The sequence below is a fragment of the Amia ocellicauda genome, chromosome 5, assembly GCF_036373705.1.
Source record: "Amia ocellicauda isolate fAmiCal2 chromosome 5, fAmiCal2.hap1, whole genome shotgun sequence".
NCBI lineage: Eukaryota > Metazoa > Chordata > Actinopteri > Amiiformes > Amiidae > Amia > Amia ocellicauda.
In genome coordinates, this window is record NC_089854.1 from 44590384 (window position 1) to 44610528 (window position 20145).

Below are 20145 nucleotides of genomic sequence, written 5' to 3' on the forward strand. Positions count from 1 at the left end.
AAAACGACATTTAACTATTGGAGATATGTCGGAAGCCAGGAGAGAGAATAAAACAGACAAATGACTTGTAGAATTCAATTTAGATTGATACACACATCCCCTCACTTCATTTTGTTTCTCAGTCTGTGGCAGTTTTGTTCAGGATACTATTACCATCAAAATGATGATCAGATTAGAAAGGGGCTTTTGGGAATTTAAAAAAACAAAAGTGTGCATCTGACAGCTGGCTGATGCAATTTCACGATTAAGTGTGAATAAGTACAATGGGTGACAGGAAAATATATTAAATTCCTGGGGAAGTCCAAAACAGTAGTGGAAGGCTGTGTTCGCAACGCTCCACTATGTTATATAACACATTAGGTCTCAAAATGTACTACATTGAATTAATACAGAATTGATTACAAACCAACAGTTTAATATGACCATTAACAGCCAAGTGGAAGTCCCCAAACAATTAATATATTTACCAAAGCCATATGACTTTTGAGGAATAAGAGGAAATATTCTTGCTGGTTTACTCATAAATCATAAACAAAAATCTCAAACTACTTTGGTGCGACTTACAAAACGTAAGAGCAATACAAAGTGCAAAAATACAGTACATTTCAAAGCATAATGCAATTTACAAATTACAAATTTACACAAGTGTATAGGAAATATACAGTAGACAATCCAAGTCCTACATGCTAGATAGTAAAAGATAGTAGGTGCAGGCATCGTTAAGAGCTAATTTATCAGTTATTTCAGATCATGCCCCGACACAAGCACCATATATCCAGGGCACTGGCAACCTCTTGTTTACAGAACCCTGGCTGCAAATGGATGCTTTTTCCTTTGTTGCATCTATTGTATTCTCTGCCCTACTTTCTGCTAAATGTTTTTTTTTTTTTTTTTTCCAGTACACTCTCAGTCTGCTCTCCACATGGCAACAAAATTATCCAAATGATTCCTTCAGGGCTAAAAGTGAAAAGCAGTGAATGTCTCACTTTCGATCACATCACCACACTGAGGAAGTAGCACCATCCTAGTTTAAAGACAAAGCCTGCGACGTGCGGCCACCTCGACACAATCGTATCGCAAGTCCTGAGATATGTAATGAGAACATGTCCAAGACTGTAGCTGTATTAAATTGTGTGAGGAGCACTTTACTAACGTACCCATGACCAATCCAATCCAAGTGATGAATTGGCACACTGACATTCCTCGAAAAGAATCGCCATGGTCACAGCAGCACAGAAAAGCAAAAAATAAGATTTGCACATTCACAAGGATTTCAAAAGCATCTGTATTTCTCATGCACTGAACAGAAAATATTAATTTTGTGGTCATCAGCGACACAATCTGATAAAATTATACAGTGAAATTGCGGGTTCGAATAAGTATTTTAAAAAACAATTTCACTGAACATTTATCTTTAAAGCTATGCAAATAAGAACAGCAGCTAAGAAAGTAACCTTTGAACTCATAAAAATATTAAAATGTGAAGCTGCAGAGAGCTGAAATATGAAAGGTCAAGTAACTTTTTGTTCTGGGTGTGATACGGCTTTACCTCTTTGAACTAAATGAGTCTGTTATGCAAGACAGACCCTTGGAATTTAAATTGCCTACCTTTAAAATGTCTCAAGCAATTAGTGCTACTTGAAATATAATCCTGCCTTTTGAAAGTGAGTTTTAATGTATGTAAATTATATGCATAATTAGGCTGCTTTTTCAGTGTATAAGAGTTTCTGTATGATCCCCACATGTGGTAAATACTTCACAAAACTTCTGAGTTCTGCCCCCACCCACAAACAAGTCTAAATGTATTCAAAAAGGTATTTGATTCTCCAGTAATATTTTTCCATTTACCTCTACAATTTGATAACGCAACTGTTTTCCGTTGGTTTGTTGGTACTCGACATCATAAGCTACAACCTGAAAGAAAGGCGCTAGATTTGATCCCTTCTCAGGCACAAAGAGCTTTCATTAATATTCTTTTATAGTGCTTCACCAGAGACACCTTACAGTATGTTTTGTTCTGGAATAAATATGTGAAATATTTATGAGGCTCAGGGGACTCGCAAATCTGCCTTCTCAATGAAGCAATGACTTTTGATGGAACGACATTCACACTTAAGCATAACTCTTTATGTAATGACTTTGCATCCATTCATAGTAGGCCTCGGCATTTCAGGTACCACGGAAAGAAGAAACACGACCTCGCTTGACTATTATTTGACATTTGAAAAAACGGTTATATTATGATTCAGGAGCCAAATGTTCCACTGAATTTTACAAATTTCTCCTGTTGTATTGGAAATCAAGACTTCTTGTTAGCTCATCACGCCAGCTCCTTTTCAAGAAGAATATAGGTCAAAGTAAGTGCTGCGTGTCGAGTTAGCAGTGGGAAATTGCTGAAATAAGCCTTTGCACTTGAAACTAGTCTTATGAATAATATGTTCTGGGTTCCGGTATTGTATTTTATTTTATTTGTGTTCGTTTAAATGTATATGAAATAGGTTTTCATAGTCAAGGGACACTCAAATTTCAAGTAGGGTTTACAGTTAAACATTCATGCATAAATTACCATTATAAGAATGAATGATCTCAGACTGCACTGGAGAGAAGGATTTTTTCCATTTTACTTTGGCGATTGAATACTAATACCAATAATACTCTAACAATATTCTCAAAATACCCTTGCAGTAGATTAATAATCCTCATTATTTAAATCAAATTATCCAGGTAATCATTACACCCCCCCGAAAAAAAGTGTAGGACTGAGTGGAATCTCATGACAAATGAGACAGCTCTGGTAAATAACGAGCTGACAATTACATTCTGCATTGCTTTAATTAGTGCTTACTGAAATATAACACTCCAATAACCCCTAGCTGACAGAAACATAAAATGAAGAACAACATATCTGAGAGGAATCAATGAAATCTTTTCACTTCATTTAACTTCCTTCTGTCTGTAATGGTGAAACTGTGCTAGAAACTGACCTTTTTGCATATTAGAGAAACAAACCCAAAACAAAAAAACATGCCAAATGTTATTTTTGGGTTCATTTTTAATCATTCATCTGAACACTGACTTGTTCCATAACCATTACAGTTACACAGCACTTAATTTATCATTGGGGAAATTTAATCAAAAAGGTTGCTCTTTCCATCCTTTGGGACGATCCACCCTGGCTGTTTCTGAAAGAATAATGAAGACTGAACTGGAAGGGGTAACAATACACTGAAGTACAGTTCCACTTTAAGGGCAAACAGCGGAGAGTCCCTGTAGGGAGAAGCAGGGTCTGTTCCACATCAATCTTCGGTCTTTTGCGTTCATGCTACCTCCCATGGGGGTGGGGGGACTTTCCAAAGCCTTTTTAATATTTTTAGGAAAGCCAGGCCAAATCATTACCATACAAAAGCGATCTGTTCAGCTTATCAGCCACTAGAGTAGAGAGCTCCTGACACCACAGGGAGCTCACAGAGTGATGAGATGATGGAGACTTTCCCATGTGTCACCAGAGCTGAGCACACCATACCCAGATAGAAGGGAAAGCCTTGAGAAAAAAACTTTAACCTCACCATTACTGTTCAATACTAACAACCAACCTGGATCTGTGGTCCACTTAGCTCGAGATGACCAGTTTATGCTGTGTATGACACAGTCTGAGAATCCGGACAGACCATACTTTGGAGAAGAGGTTTAAGTCTAGGGGACCTCAGATATATTTTGTCAACATACACCAACAGGGGCGGACTGGGACCAAAAACGGCCCTGGACTCTTGGGGGGTGGCTGTTGGTGAAGTGTGGTCTGGGTGGGGGGCGGCTGCTGGCGAAGTACGGTCCGTGGGGAAGGGAGAAGGGGAGGGGATGCCAGTGAATTGCAGTCCGAAAATCCACACGGGATGACCGGCCCACAAGGGAATTCAGCGGCCCACCAAACTAAAAAATGGTCCGGCCCTTCTGGCATTTGCCAGAATTGCCCGATGGCCAGTCCGCCTATGTACACCAAAGTTATTACAGGTCATACGATTGCAAGTACTGTAGGTCTCTTATGTTTAAATCTTTGATTATGCCAAAGATGTTACAGTGTAACTTCTGCTGGTATTTCTTAACTATTTTAAGCAAATTACAACATCTGAAGATAATTAGTTTTAATTTCACCTACCCTATACAGCTCTGGAAAAAATTAAGAGACCACTACAAATTTGTCTTAAATCAGCGTCTCTACATGTATGGGAGCCATTCCATTCATATTTTTATTTGGAATTTGGAAAATGTTGTCAGTAGTTTATAGAATAAAACTAAAATGTTAATTTTACACAAACACAGACCTATAAGTAGTAAAACCAGAAACACTGATAATTGTGCAGTGGTCTCTTAATTTTTTCCAGAGCTGTATGTTCAATAGTACTACTGAAAATTTGCTATGCACAGCAGAGGTGAATGTCCAACATGTGTACTGTGTGTGTGTATGTGTGCTGAAATTGTGTCTCTCAAAACCTAAAGTATAACTTAAAGAGCTTATATCCATGTAGAGGAGATAAAAAGCAAGCAAACAAAAATGATATATTTTCAGGTAAGTCTACCACCCACAGTATTGCCTGGCAGGGGAATTCCTTCTTTCAGTTTATCTACAAAGCATCAGATTGTCAATACAAAAATAAAATTTGTGAGCAATAAGGGGTTTAGTTTCAACCTGCTGCATTACATGTAGGATGAACTGCAAAGTGTTGTCAATCAAAAGCAAGTGCCAACTGCGAATGCAAGGGACCTCATGAAAAACACTGATTGATTGGCCCTCTCTGCACAGTAAAAGTGATTGAATCACTGGTACAGGTTAATTCACAGAACCCTGATTGGAGAACTTCTGCAGTGACTGCAGTCTGTTGTTTCATCATAAAAACATTTATGGAGTTCCCTCATCAAGTTGGATCCACTACGAGTTACCACCAGCTGTGGTCATAACTCTATTTCTGTTTGCCTCAGCCAATCACTGCAATGCATTACATCTGCAGTTAAAATTACAAAGCTTTGTATCTGAGTAGGTTTTTAACCATTTGGTGAAATCTGTGATGACAGACACTTGTACTTTTTATCTGATCTTATTTTACATTTGGCTGTATGAATTTATTTGTCATGTAGTTTTCTTGCTGCAGTGGTGGAAGCCTCTTGGCCAGGTTGTCCATGTAAATTAGAATTTGTTCTCCTTTTGCTGATATGGTTAAATATGTTTTTTTTTAAAGGGATAGAAAATATATAACAGCGAACAGCCCCAAGCTTGTTCATGGGCTTCAAGATTTACTTGTTTCAGTGCAGCCCTGTCTGATATGGTGTGATCACATTCAGCTTCCACAGGTCACTAGGAACTTAAATGTTAAAATAAATCAACTGCCAACACACACAAACATGCAAACACATGCCCACACGCACAAGTCTGGTGGCAGTGCGACATACTGTGCCACCTCCGTTTCTGTGGAAGTCAGTAAATCATCCGAATCAGGGATCATTTTGCCACATGATGCAGGTAGCCTGGAAGCCAACACTGTTACTGTGGATTTACACTGGAGTCATATCCTATCAGATCAAGCCAATTTATCGGGAGAAACTGCGTTCACCTCTTTCTCCTTGATATGGTTACATTGAAAACTGACACAGCAAATGATTTGCTCACTTTTGTGTTGTAACATTTCTAACACACACAACAGGCTTCTTAGAATTCCTCTCAAAAAGCAGTCTGCTGTGACCCATGTAGGATCAGTAGAGGAGAAATGATCTGCCTTCACTGTAGTATGTGTATAACATTAGGCAGTTTGCTATCATACTGCTGATAAGAGGCCTTGTCAGATCCTTTCATTAACAACACCACCCCCCCTCCCCATGAAGCCAAAGCCTAGCAGGCTGACTTTCACCTGACAATATGACTGGCTTTTACAAGGTCAATGTAGGGACCAATAAATTTACTTTTATCGCACCTTAGAGTGCAGCTGAGAAAATGGCATAAGTAGCCTTCATCCTTAAAGGCTCAGCAGGACAGCTGTGGTGCATACTGCTAAACTAGTCCTAGAGAGCCCGTCCTGTAGGTTTTACAGCTATCTTTAATTGGTAAATGACCAGAGGGCTGGAAAATGTGTTAACTTGTAACTAAGCAAATGACTGGTACAATTCAATAATTCAGCACTCAGCTGGAATGAAAACCACAAGGCAGCAATGAGGCGATGATGTGATAATATTTCTAGAAGTTTTGTTTTCTACTGTTAAGAGTTCAGGGCTTTTCAAAAGTGATGTTTTTCTTCATGTATTTCCCACTTCAGCTGACTTGATCAGTCAATGTTTTGAGTGTCACACCACTGGAGGACAGAGGGATCCTACAGAACTAACTGAAGAGATCGACACTTGTGAAATTTCAGGGGAAAAAATCTACATTTTCAGCCTGTTGTTGTCATTTTAATTATAAGCTGTTATTATCACAACACCTCCCACAAGCATCTAATCGAGCTGTCTGTGTTGTTCTCCAGGGATGGTTCTGCCCTCATTACTCTAAAAAACTAAAACAGGTATACCACATTCCAGCAACTTGGCACAATGGCATCCCTGCTTCTGGTGTTTAAACAAATCCGTAAGTATGAGGAGGATATCTTTAAAGGGTTAAGTGGGTATTGTGTAAAAGTACTTACTGAGTCCATTGTTAAACTAAAAACAACAAACTTAATTTCTATATGATACTGATTGACATTTCTTAACCAGGCTAAAAAAACAACAACCTGAAAACAAAGCCTTTTTATATTTTCCCACTCATATTAGGATCAATGTGCTTACAGGATGACTTTCAAGGCTTTTTGCTCCAGTCCAGTTTTTGATCCATTTATCCAAGCTCTAGTTTGAACTGATATCATTCCCTTTAACATACATGTCTTCTACTAAAAAAGCAATCCTCAGGAAACTGTGGGGAGGGGACTTAGTTCTTGGAGAAAACACACAGTTGAGTATCACCCTGTTAGTGTAAAAGCTGTGTTTTTACCTCTCGGTCTGCAGGGTCACTTTGGAGGGCTCCACGTTGGGGTTCTCCCATTCCATCTGTGGGCAGTGCATGAAGTAGCAAAGGGTGTACAGGGCCTCGGGCTCCCAGTGCACGGGCCCCTGCTTCTGATGCATGGGGGTGCCATTGCTGTGGTTCTTTATGTGCAGCGGCGCGAGGTGATGCATGGCTCGTGACACCAAATCACCTACAAAAGCCAAATGAATATCTGTTACTTCAAACCAGACAATGACAATTGAACAGTAACCACACTCATTGCTGAAAGCTTGCCAGAAAAAATAGAAAAAAACAAAACGTGGGAGTCTGTTTGAACTTTTCTACGGTCACATCTGTTTGTAGAAAAGGCACCAGATAAATAAATGGCATCATCAAACTGGCAGCAAGCACAGAAGCTTTGTAGAGACTGTTATTAGCTCTTGAAACCTCTCTGCATTGAAATTGTTTGAGTTTAAATGTGTACAGCGCTACACCTGATTGAGAACTATTTGCGAAAAGATATTGGGAAGGTTAAAGCAGGCAGGATTCATAAGCCCTGGGCAGCAGTGCATAAATAAATAAAGCAGGAGAGGAAAATAAGAGTATTTCAGTGGAATGTTGATAGCTTTAAGTCTTGCAGTTTTACTAGGAAACTACTGCTCCACAATCAAAGACTACAAACAGTGCTGTGTGGTGCCTTTGAACATTACCCCCCCACCAACACAAATGGCTACACAAAATTAAATTCCTAATGGCCAGCTCCCATATCATTAGAGAATCTCTGAAAACTTGCACTGGAGCTTTCGTCTTTCCTGAAATAGGTGTTTATTAGAAAATCAAATATTTTATTATTCTATGCATTTTGACTGTGTAGCAGAAAGCTTATACTGACTAAATATTGGCTTACAGTGTGAAATAAAATTGGATAGTATTCCATGCTTGAAACAAAGTCCAGGGACTTAGAAGAAAATCACTAACTTTTTTATTTTTACTTAGTTTGTTTCTTATTTATTTTTTTCAGCTTTAGTACCTAATTTGTCATCATATGCCTTCTCTTTGTGCATAAAAAAACACTCAAAAAAACAAACTAAGAGCTCCTGCCAACTAAAACAACCAGAGTGCTTTTCCAACACAGCTATCACAATGATCAAATGTATGTGTCCATTGGTGCAATGAATGTCCTGGGCAAGGTGAGTGTACAGGTTGAATTGGGGAACTCTTGAAAGTGATTAAATTAACAGAGACGAATGCCTAGGCTTTATTTGTTACAATAAAGTCTTTCGAGAGCTGAAGTCTTTTCCTCTGGCAAAGTGGTACATGACATGCAAAGCTCACTATAGTGTAGATGCTGTTCTGTATTGTTATTGCCACCTGGAGGTTAATGCTCTTGTTCATTTCAAAGACCACAGCAAATGTTCTACTTATTTAACACACAGAGAGAGATGTGGTTAATCTGAAGGGAAACTGAAACAGCATTGTTGCCCAGCTAATTAAATATGATGGTCTTTTATTTTGCATTTCTTGGATTCCTTACAAAATGACAGCTGGCCCAATGTAAAACAAGCAAACAAACATTTAAACTACTGGCAAAAACTAAAGACATTAGACATTAAAGACTTTAATGAAGTACATTATAAAACAAATATGCTATATATAACAGAATTCTCTATTTTCATAATTAATTATCTTGTTCTGGAAATAGAGTTGAATATTTCACAAATTAATCGGATTGAGTTGACTCATGAGTCAACTTTCAAACACAATGCGATTGAACTTGGGCTGTTCAATTACAATGATTCAGCAAATATTCGCTATGCTGCTATGCTGCAGAGCATATCTGAGTATCTGAGGTAAGAACTACATTATGATATCATTTTTAAATCATGGATGAACAATCAGAATAGTTTTTCTGCCTTGTGAAGTGAATCATATTTTTAAACAAATTTGTAAAGAAAGAATATTGACCATATGGAAACTCACAGCAAGGATCATAATGCATAATTCACATTTGGCATTCTGCTTGAGGGTCAGATTGCTTTGATATACAGTCTGATCTGAATAATGTATTTTTAAGAAGATATATTTATTGTGCTGTTCTTTCTTATTATACGAGTTGCGCTGTGAATATATCCATATATAATTAAATAGAAAGTCTTCAAACTCACAAACTCTCAAAGCCAGACTGAAAAAATGACCTTTACCATTGTGGATTTGATACCCAGAGGATTAACAACTATGTTCCAGTTGTATAATTGGGGAGCGGAAAGTCTAAACACAAGCTAGGCAGGTTAAGGTAGAGTATGTGCATCCAGACCAAGGTCTGGGCCCGTACTACATAAAAGTAGTGAAAATATAAAAACCATCACAAAGAATTCCTTTAAACCGTTTTTTCTTGTCTTTACAAAGCAATTAATGTTTGTTTTCAGACTGGTCTAGTGGAGAGCTTCTGATTAAGGTAGATTTTGATGTCTCACATTAAGCTTTATATACCAAAGAACATCTTTTACTGGTGTCTTTGTAAAAGAGCTTCACTTACTTTACAGGTCTCCAGCATTTATAACAGAGCATTTGCAGTGCAGACATGTTTTCTGCTTCATGACACAGTAAAAGCACCCTTGAAAGTTTGAAAGAAGACCACAACAAATAATGCATGATACTGATAGAGATACATTTTCTCCCTCAACAGATATGCGGACAAGGAATACTCAGGGCCCGATTTAACTAAAATAATACCAAAATAGTTTATTCAGCAACAACAAGCGCTCTGGAGATGGCCAGTCGGGAAGACACATCTAAAGTTTTTCTAAAGAACATACTATCATATAGAAGATTACTCCCTTTGGTTGCCAGGCAACTACATGATATCAATGAGGTACCCCAAACTTTATCACACACTTTGTCTTCTGTTATCTCTATGGCATTGGATGAAAATGGTTTTCTAAAATCAGCTACACAGAACTACTGCAACTGGCCTCTCCGGAGCAATACACAAAGCTTAAATTCATACATGGGTTACATAATCTTGCTGCAATAATGGTGCGAATATAATCTATTTGGCATCACTTGTCCCACATCACTACCAACAGAACAACAGGTTTTCACAGTACAACAGGTAAGAATACCTGCACACTGGTCCTTAAACACAGCCTCTTAATTTAGTTTTCTTAGAAACCAAGTTTTAACAGCTGTAACCTCACTTCTTCTGCAACCCAATATATCTGGTCTATTTTTTTCCACAGTCTTTATTATTCCAATTATTTTTCATGTATTTCTGCAGGAAGCTGACAGCTCATGGTACCTCTAGTACTCACAAGATTAATCACCTTGCATCCACCCCCTCCTCCCACAACCAACAGAACTCAGACAAGATGTGTTTATGACTACTGTACTCAGGCTTGTATATGGCAGTTGGAAACGTGATTATATTAAAATGAAAACTATTAAATTCTATCTCAGAACATGAAGCATTTACCATGAAATGAATCATCACGTGATCCACAAAAAGGATGCCTTCAGTCAATTTTGAATTTATGTTTTGAAAACAGCAAAGTGTGTGATTGCAGCAGAGACACATCTGCACAATATCACAATGCAATTTGTGTTCCTAGCTTTGCTTAGTGGATTTCTCTTACAGGAGGCAGACAGGTCAGTCGGACAGTGGCTTTAGGACAGGAGCTGAAATTGGCCCTAAATCGGAGCTGGAATGTGCAATTGAGACTGATTGGAAAGTTTGGCCGTAAAGCCATTTGGAAGCAATTGGGAGGCCAGTGTACACATTTTATTGGTGACTGCATGTTTCACTAATTGAGCCCTGCCATGGGTGTTTAACAGTCAGGAAGCCGAAAAGCTTGTGGCAGCAAGTCTCCATAAACTCTTAGAGATTTCTGAAACTGCAGCACATAAGGAAGTGATGGGGGGTGGGGGGGAATCTAGACCTACCACATGAGAAAAAAACGTCACCCCAAGAAAATTAGGTTAGAAAAACATTGGTGTGGTACACTTTTATTGGATACAAAGTGACAGCCCAATAAAATCTGCAGTTCCAATTCCTTTCCCTGACATCAAGCTTGATCACTTGCAGATTCAAGTGATTCGATTATGGATTAATTGAATAAAATTATTACTTTTTCAGCAACTAGGACATGCCTAACACAATTCTGTCTTACATCCTAATTTTGAATCAACAAATGCTACTCAACCCTAACTGACACTGTGACCCAGAAATTACCTCGGTTCAAGACGACACAAACATACGCTCTCCAAATGTAATGTTCTTTAAAGCTGGGCATCCCTTTGTGTCCTGCAATACTGGATATAAGAGCCGTAGTGCTGACCAGAGGGCGACCACAGCTCCCACTAACAAGCCAGAGGCAGGGGACTGATGGAGTCAACCTTGTGGTGATGGTGCTGATTTTACAGTGTTAAATAAGACTGTCGAGTACCCATGTTTTTTCTCATCCCTCCTAATGAAATATGTGGCGCACTAATTGGCGATTATAAAAAGGGGAAATATAATGGGAGATTCCATTCCAAATGTCTTAAGAAAGTGTTCAATTTGTAGATTTATTAAATGCTTTATATATTAGGGTTGTGGATTCAATCCCCGGTGGGGGGGGGGGCACTGCTGTAGTACCCATGAGCAAGGTACTTTACCTAGATTGGTCCAGCAAATGCCCAGCTGTATAAATGGGTAAAATGAAAAAAAAAAAAAAAGTGATATCTTTTAACAATTGTAAGTCACCCTGGATAAGGGTGTCTGCTAAGAAATCGGGTAATAATATATTAGAAGGACAAAGGGAAGGACAGAAGATGTGTTCGGATGTAAGGATTTATAGTCCTACAATTTAGTGCCAATTGGTTTTGTTGGCAATATCACCCACAAAAAGGTATTTCATATTCTGGCACCAAAGTCATTTTCATAAGTGGAATAATGACAATGATAAATAGGGTTCTCAATTTTAATAATTAGGTTTTTCAATATTATCTGCTGATCATACAGTAGTGTGACTTCAGCCACCTATTTCTTCTGTATCATAACCCTGTCTTTCTCTGGGAGACCGATCCCTTTTTACATCCAATTGAAACCAATGAAACCAGATGTCAGCAATTAAATTAGCCACATGAACGTTAACTGCTTGTTAGGACACAGTGTGTAAGGATTGTGTTGTGTGTATAAAGGGAGAAACAAAATGTGCATTAAGTTAGAGAGAAATTGAACTCTCAAAATTGACTGCCAAAAACAGTGGTTAATGTTTTTATGACGCATGACAGTGCTTGCTCTTTGGTTTACCTTTTCTCTTTGAATGTTGGCTAGTACTTCAGTTGCACTAGCATTACCCTTGACAATTAATCAGCCTCCTAAGTGTTTAACAATCGCCCATGGCTAAACATAAGCAGATTATCATCATATCAGTGGTTTATTTCAAACTGTGAGGTCTCCATGAGGAAAAAAAGAAACATCATACAAGAACTGTGTTGATTGTTTCTTTACTTTTTTTTCATATGTGGTAAGAATGGAAGTTGCCATATACAAAATAAAATAGTGCTTCATAAAAACAAGGTTCCCAAACCTCCCAGCCCCAGCTAATCCTAATTTTAAACTAAAATGCAAGCCTACTGCAACATTAAGCTAAATTATCTATAATATTTCTTCTGACCACAATGTAAATCTAATTTATTAGCCTGACAACTAAATCAAGTCCAGCATCTTTGTAGTGAACTGTGATAATGCATTGCAACACGGGCAGACTTGACACTATTACATCAGAAAGACATCTACTCCATTTTATTAGCCATAACAATCTCCAGCTAGGAGTGAAATGCGAAACTAATCCCAATCTGCAACCATATGGCTGCTGTTACAGCTTGTAACCGTGAGATGAATCCTCATCCGCCTCACTATCACTCGCCTAAGAAGAAGGAATTACAGGTTGATTTTGAATGCGTTTTTGGTCCCCAAAATCAAATCAAATAAGATATTGTGCACATCTGTTTCAGAGATGATGGTCATAATGATTCCCTCTCTGAATAATGGTTAAGTGTCAAACTTTACTTGACATGAAGTGGATTTCTTTATCTGATGTAAAGCAAAATTATGGTTTCACTTTAACATATAAATACATTTAAATATAAAGCACCTCTCATGGTCATTGACACCAACTTTTGAAGCAGGTGATATTATTTTAATGAGATTGAAAAAGAAAACTTGATTAAATGGTATGAGAAGGCTGCATACATCTTCATATTGAGTTCAAAAGGGCAGATTTTTAATTGACTTGCAAGTTCAAGACAGTTATGTTTATCGTGACAGGATGATGTCAGTGCAGAGTGCAAAAAAATGCTATGGTCTTTGGTACTTTCAAGCAGACTATAACAGTGATACAGTTCTGATTAGATGGTAGACAGGCAAACAGATAAATGGAGAAATACTGCTTTAGCCTATGCATGAAAGCCATGCATGCAAATGGATTTTCACCTTTTTTTTCTTTAGATAGATCATGATTTTGTCAGCTTGTGTGGTTTCAGTTATGTGTTTTTCACACTGCTTCAAGCTCCTAATAAGTGCAATCTTTATTTATTTTTTCAAACATAAACCCACATTTGCAATATAATTTGACGGCATGCATTAAGACTTTTACCGACAAATCAAGGCCTCGTGTATGAGTGTGTAAAAAGGCCCCTCAGCAAAGTCAAATCAACTGCCCTGATGGAAAAAGAAAAGCCTGGGATAACTGTGGACAACTCTGACAGGTTCAAAGAAAACAAGGGAACATAGCTACGAAATCTTCAAATGTAATACACAACTCAGCAGGGAATGTATGTAAGATGAAGACACAGGAGCATCAGCTGAATAAGATGGATTAAGCACTGGCATACTAAACACTTCTGAGTGTTTGCTGCCAAGTTGCACAGGGAGAGGCAGCAAAATAACTGACATGCAGATATAGTGTTATGTAAAAAAAAAAAAAAGAATATGTTAAGTCTTGGGCCTGAAGGAAAAATTGATAATCTTTTCCTCAACACACCTGGGAAATACTTGGGTTAGTAATTTCCCATATGCTACCACAGAAATAACAGTCCGAGCACTTTCTTGTAATATTGATGGAATGCCAATTAGCACAAACGCTGATTATTTTGCTAGAAACCTGGTCAACTGACATTGAAAGCAAGTTTACATGCAGGTGCTGGCTGTGAAACAGTAAAAGAAAACATCAAAACATCAAACCTCTCATTGTCATACTCAATTTTAATATCCTAATAATAAACATTGGTTTCTATAAAGCCCTGTGGCTGCAGGGGCACGAGTTAAGAAAATATTTAAAGATATCATTACATATCTCTAGCGTGGTTGAAATCAAATGGGGGGGACTCTCATAAATAAATCTCATAGATTTACTTAAAAAAACAGAATAACTCCTAGAGTATTTCGTAATTTGTCATATTCAAGATTCTAAAAATACATCTGTCCTTAAACTATGGCTTTAGCTTGGCTGACAGCTTCTTGTACCATAACAAACAGCATGAGCCTGTGCTTTCTGGTCACTTTCACTGATGTACTCTAGAGGCAGTTCAGAGGAGAGCAACCAGACTTATTCCAGGTCTGAAGGGAATGTCCTACTGGGAGACTGAGGGAACTGAACCTTTTCACCCTGGAACAGAGGAGACTACGTGGGGACTTGATTCAAGTATTCAAAATCATGAAAGGCATCGACCACATCAAACCAGAGGAGCAAATGGAAACTGGGCTTCAAGGCATTCAAGAATGAAAACAGGAGACACTTCTTCACACACAGTGTCATCACAATCTGGAACAAACTCCCCAGAGTTTGGGAACATTTTAAAATATACTGGATAGTATCCTTGGATCACTTAGATATTAATGGACACCAAACAAGCACAATGGGTCGAATGGCCTCCTCTCGTTTGTAAACTTCCTTATGTTCTTATGTTCTTACTATATATGAATTAACTTCGACTGCTGCTATGGTAGCCATAGAAAACACTGATCCCTTTTTTTTAGTTGCTGAGTGCTGCGTACTGCCCAGGGGAACCATACCTTGTGATTTTTCATAGTGGACTGGACTGGAAGGAACTGCATCAGAAACAGCATCATTAATACAAGATCTCGAAGTGAACAAAAAATTATATCGACCAATTAAATCAATTTCTTTGTTTAGATCAAGGGAATGACCTAACACCTGTTTGTGTTCAAGCTCTTCTGGTTGGACACTTTTGAAGGGTGGGAGTTTTGGGACACATCCAAGTTTTTAAAAGAGGATATAGATTATGTCTGGATGTCATAACAAAGCTTTATCTAGGGCCTTTCACGGCAGTGCATCCCCAAGCTATTCCTCGACAGACATCAGACATACATAAGCCGTGATTCACCACACTGCCTGCACAACCATTACTGGTCTTAAGGGAAAGGTGTTTAATCCTTTTCTCTGATGCACACAGCAAATAAGTGAGATGTACAGGGACCAAACACACAGAGCTCAGTATGACAAGTAGTGATATGAGCAAATTAAACTTTTCACTAAGAGGGTTTTTCGGCCTGCAAGGTATAAACAACACCCTAGAATAAACTGTTAAAAAAAGAGAAGCCTCGGAGATTGAAAAATACTTCTCATTTCACACCAAAGTCTCAGGATGAAATCAGAAGCACTGGATCTTTAAGATGAAACGGAGGAGGTCAAGCAGTTCTCTGAGGCGCATTACCTAGCTGCAGAAAAGAGAGTGAGAAGTGTCCAGATACCGACTTACACGAGAGCTCAGACCCAATCTGTCCAAGAGGGAGGAGGCTGTGCGGACAAGCAAACCTGCTAAAGCAAATCACATGCTACATCTGCTACCCTGAGAGAATAATCTGGTTTTTGATTTATACTCTATACAAATAATATATATACAGTTATATATATCTTCCCACACTTGGAAAGCAGTCTGAGTTAAAATGATTATGTCACGGGGAAACCTGCCTATGATGAGGCTGTACACACCTTCCAGACCATGTGCTGCATTAATGCTCCTCTTCCCATAAATCTGTCTGAAATTCTTCTGCTGCTGCTGCCAGTGAACAGAGCAGAGCTGTAAACTGTTTGAATTACTTAGTCCATTGTTGAACCTGGACCCAAACCGAAAAATGTCAGTTTCTTAAAAAAAAAAATTAAAGAACATGAAATGACTCGTTCACATTTAGCAGCCTGTGTTATTTACGACACATGGAGAAATTACGAGACTACTAACCTGAAATTAGATGCTGAATACAGAGAGCAGGTGAGCTGTTTTACAAGTTTTACAGAGAGTCACTGACGTAAGCTTACATTGACTACTTGCAATCTTGCTTTCAGAGGACACCAAGAAAATGTAGGAGAGAAAGACAGTCCACAAATACAATAGCTTAGCCCACAAATACAATAGGAGCTGATTAATTTTCTGTCAAAAACAAAAAAAAATGACGACTATTATAGGTGTGTGTTGGTTATAATTCTGAATCCTTTATTTCTCTCTGCATGTGGAGGGAAAGTATAATAAACTTATTTCCCTTTTCAATTTATCCTACATACTCCACAAATCATGCAAGTTATATTACAGAATTTCTCCTTCTCTTTAAGTCGTTAAGAGGAAACCGCCAACACTCTGATGATCGACAATAAACAAGCTGCGTTATGCGGACCAAGTGCGGAGGATGTGCAACATAAAAGCCCATTGTCAATATTGACCAAAGAACGGCAAAGATGAAACGCCTTAAATAGCAGGTAGCAGGTCTGATGTCTCAGTTTAACTTCATAGCCACTCGTTAGCATTCAATGGACGTGTCAATATGAAGAGTTGAGATCATCAAAATCATGAAGAAATGTGACCATTCTTGTCCTAGAAAAACAGATAGAATATATTAAGAAAATAAATTAATGTGGACTAGTTTGTTCTGGCAGGTCAGTTTGCTAAAAAATAACCTACCTCAATGTGATATTCTGCATAAGATCACAATATTCGATATCACGATTTGGATTTTATGTTCATTACATGTTACATGGCTGTCAAATAAAAACAATGTGTGGTAGAAGCTAAAACACATTTACTAATACATAGTGGAATGCGTGGGGTTAAATTTTATTTTGTTTAAAACTAGTTTTCAATATGAGAAATACGAAAACTAGGTTATTGCCACTGACTATGAAACTGTGTAAGAAAGCACGATGGGTCGAATGGCCTACTCTCATTTTTAAACTTTCTTATGTTCTTAAAATTAGAAACTATTTTCTGAATTTCTTATATAAAAGACCTCTTAAAGCAGTGATGAGTAAGAAAAACACCTAGTTTGTCCAAAACTTACATAGAAATTAATAAAATTTCCCATTTCTTTTTCAGGGATAAAAATTGTTTATATCCTGTATGACTCTGTTAAGGGGTCTAGAGGAGAGGATGCCTAATTTTTAAATTGGCTCCATCCCAGCACCACCAGCATATGTACAACTTCAGAGATCTTTCTGCTGCTGGTGGAACATTTTTTAATTTAATTTGTAACTTTTTTTTTTACATACTTTCCCACCAATATTGTGTCTCCTCACATTCAACAATTAAACGCTCATTGCTTATTTTGTCAAAATGTGATGTTTCAGAAAACTTTGAAATAAAATGTGTTGATTAAATAAAGTTTCCATTACTTTTAATTCTCCGGGTAGAATTTCCTGCTGAGTAGTGAGCCATTTATTTAGAACTTATGTTTTTGTGTTTAATTAGGTTATTCTGAACTGGTTGCAATTACAGTGTAAGCTATTTACAATTAATGTGGTATTTATAAAATACTGAGTTATAATTATTTTGTTAGTGGTATATCAAAACATCCTTTCATTGTGCCTGCAGTTATTGTCTTGGTACTTGATGACATATTACATTACTGGGCACCAATTCTTAATCATGTACGAATACCTTATGAACTTCATCTGAGTTGCTGTTAATTACATGCATAACAAGGTGAGGGTTACAGACCAGGTTTGGGGTCAGGGCTTATATACACTACCATTCAAAAATTTGGTGTCACTTTGAAATTTCCTTGTTTGTTTTCGAAAGGAAAGGACATTTTTGGCCATTACAATAACATCAAACTGGGTTTGCTAATCCAAGTTTATCATTTTAAAAGGCTAATTGATCATTAGAAAACCCTTTTGCAATTATGTTAGCACAGCTGAAAACTGTTGTGCTGATTAAACAAGTAATAAAACTGGCCTTCTTTAGACTAGTTGAGTATCTGGAGCATCAGCAATTGTGGGTTCGATTACAGGCTCAAAATGGCCAGAAACAAAGACCTTTCTTCTGAAATTCGTCAGTCTATTCTTGTTCTGAGAAATGAAGGCTATTCCATGCTAGAAATTACCAAGAAACTGAAGATCTTGTACAACGCTGTGTACTACTCCCTTCACAGAACAGCGCAATGGGCTCTAACCAGAATAGAAAGAGGAGTGGGAGGCCCCAGTGCCTGAGCAAGAGGACAAATACATTAGAGTGTCTCGTTTGAGAAACAGACACCTCACAGGTTCTCAACTGGCAGCTTCATTAAATAGTACCCACAAAACACCAGTCTCAACGTCAACAGTGAAGAGGCGACTCCGGGATTCTGGCCTTCTAGGCAGAGTTGCAAAGAAAAAAACATATCTTAGACTGGCCAATAAAAAGAAAAGATTAAGATGGGCAAAAGAACACAGACATTGGACAGAGGAAGATTGGAAAAAAGTGTTATTTACAGACGAATCTAAGTTTGAGGTGTTCAGATCACAAAGAACAACATTCATGAGACGCAGACCAAATGAAAAGATGCTGGAGGACTGCTTGACGCCATCTGTCAAGCATGGTGGAGGCAACGTGATGGTCTGGGGGTGCTTTGGTGGTGGTAAAGTGGGAGATTTGTACAGGGTAAAAGGGATCTTGAAGAAGGAAGGCTATCACTCCATTTTGCCATGCTATGCCATACCCTATGGATGGCACTTGATTGGAGCCAATTTCCTTCTACAACAGGACAATGACCCAAAGCACAGCTCCAAACTATGCAAGAACTATTTAGGGAAGAAGCAGTCAGCTGGTATTCTGTCTGTAATGGAGTGGCCAGCACAGTCACCAGATCTCAACCCTATTGAGCTGTTGTGGGAGCAGCTTGACCGTATGGTACGTAAGAAGTGCCCATCAAGCCAATCCAACTTGTGGGAGGTGCTTCAGGAAGCATGGGGTGAAATCTCTTCAGATTACCTCAACAAATTGACAACTAGAATGCCAAAGGTCTGCAAGGCTGTAATTGCTGCAAATGGAGGATTCTTTGACAAAAGCAAAGTTTGAAGGACACAATTATTATTTCAATTAAAATTAATTATTTCTAACCTTGTCAATTACTATATTTCCTATTCATTTTGCTATATTTCCTATTCAAACTCATTTCATGTGTGTTTTCATAGAAAACACAGACATTTCTAAGTGACCCAAAACTTTGAATGGTAGTGTATGTGATCAACATCAGAGCTCAGTGGAAGTGCATGAGGCATTCATGTCATTCTTGTGGGATTCATACATTAATTAATTAAGAATCGGTGCCCATTATTGTGTTACCTAAATATTTCTTCTACTTTTAAAGTCTAGGCACATTTCTATACATAGCTATAGCTTTTATTTATTATGCGCAGTTTTCAAAAGTTTTGTAATAGGTTTATGATTTAAAAAGAACACCTGTATGCATTGCTTAATACCCATGTAATGTTAGGGTCCGAAGTTGTAGATCAGATCCTTCTTTTAATAATAATCCGGCTTGATGCAATCTGGTTACTAACCTCGGATTTTATTAAACTCCAAACATGTCTTTACTCTCTCATTACAACTACTTCCTGTTATATACTTAGTCTTAACATTACTGCTATAATACAGACTTTAATAGCTTTATATCCATATATGGGTCATTTTACGGGAATGGGACAAATTGGAGTTCCAAATATTTTTTAAATTGATGTTATTTGTTTCATTGAAACAATCTGAATGAAGTATTTCAAGATCTCATCTGTATGGAAATGTACTTGGTCGAGCTGAAATTTTAGTATTTTTATATATTTGGGGATTTTTATTTTGTTAAACTTATGCATTTGTCATTACCAAAACACTAATAAAAT

General features: G+C 37.8%; 1 protein-coding gene across 1 annotated transcript in view; it reads right to left on the minus strand.

Annotated features, from left to right (window-relative positions):
• btbd11b (BTB (POZ) domain containing 11b) overlaps nt 1–20145 on the minus strand; it is a 133642-nt gene that overhangs the window by 20452 nt on the left and 93045 nt on the right. Inside the window, exon 3 of the mRNA XM_066705402.1 lies at nt 7007–7211. Coding sequence (XP_066561499.1) covers nt 7007–7211 — 205 coding nt within the window. The remainder of the gene's footprint in view (nt 1–7006; nt 7212–20145) is intronic.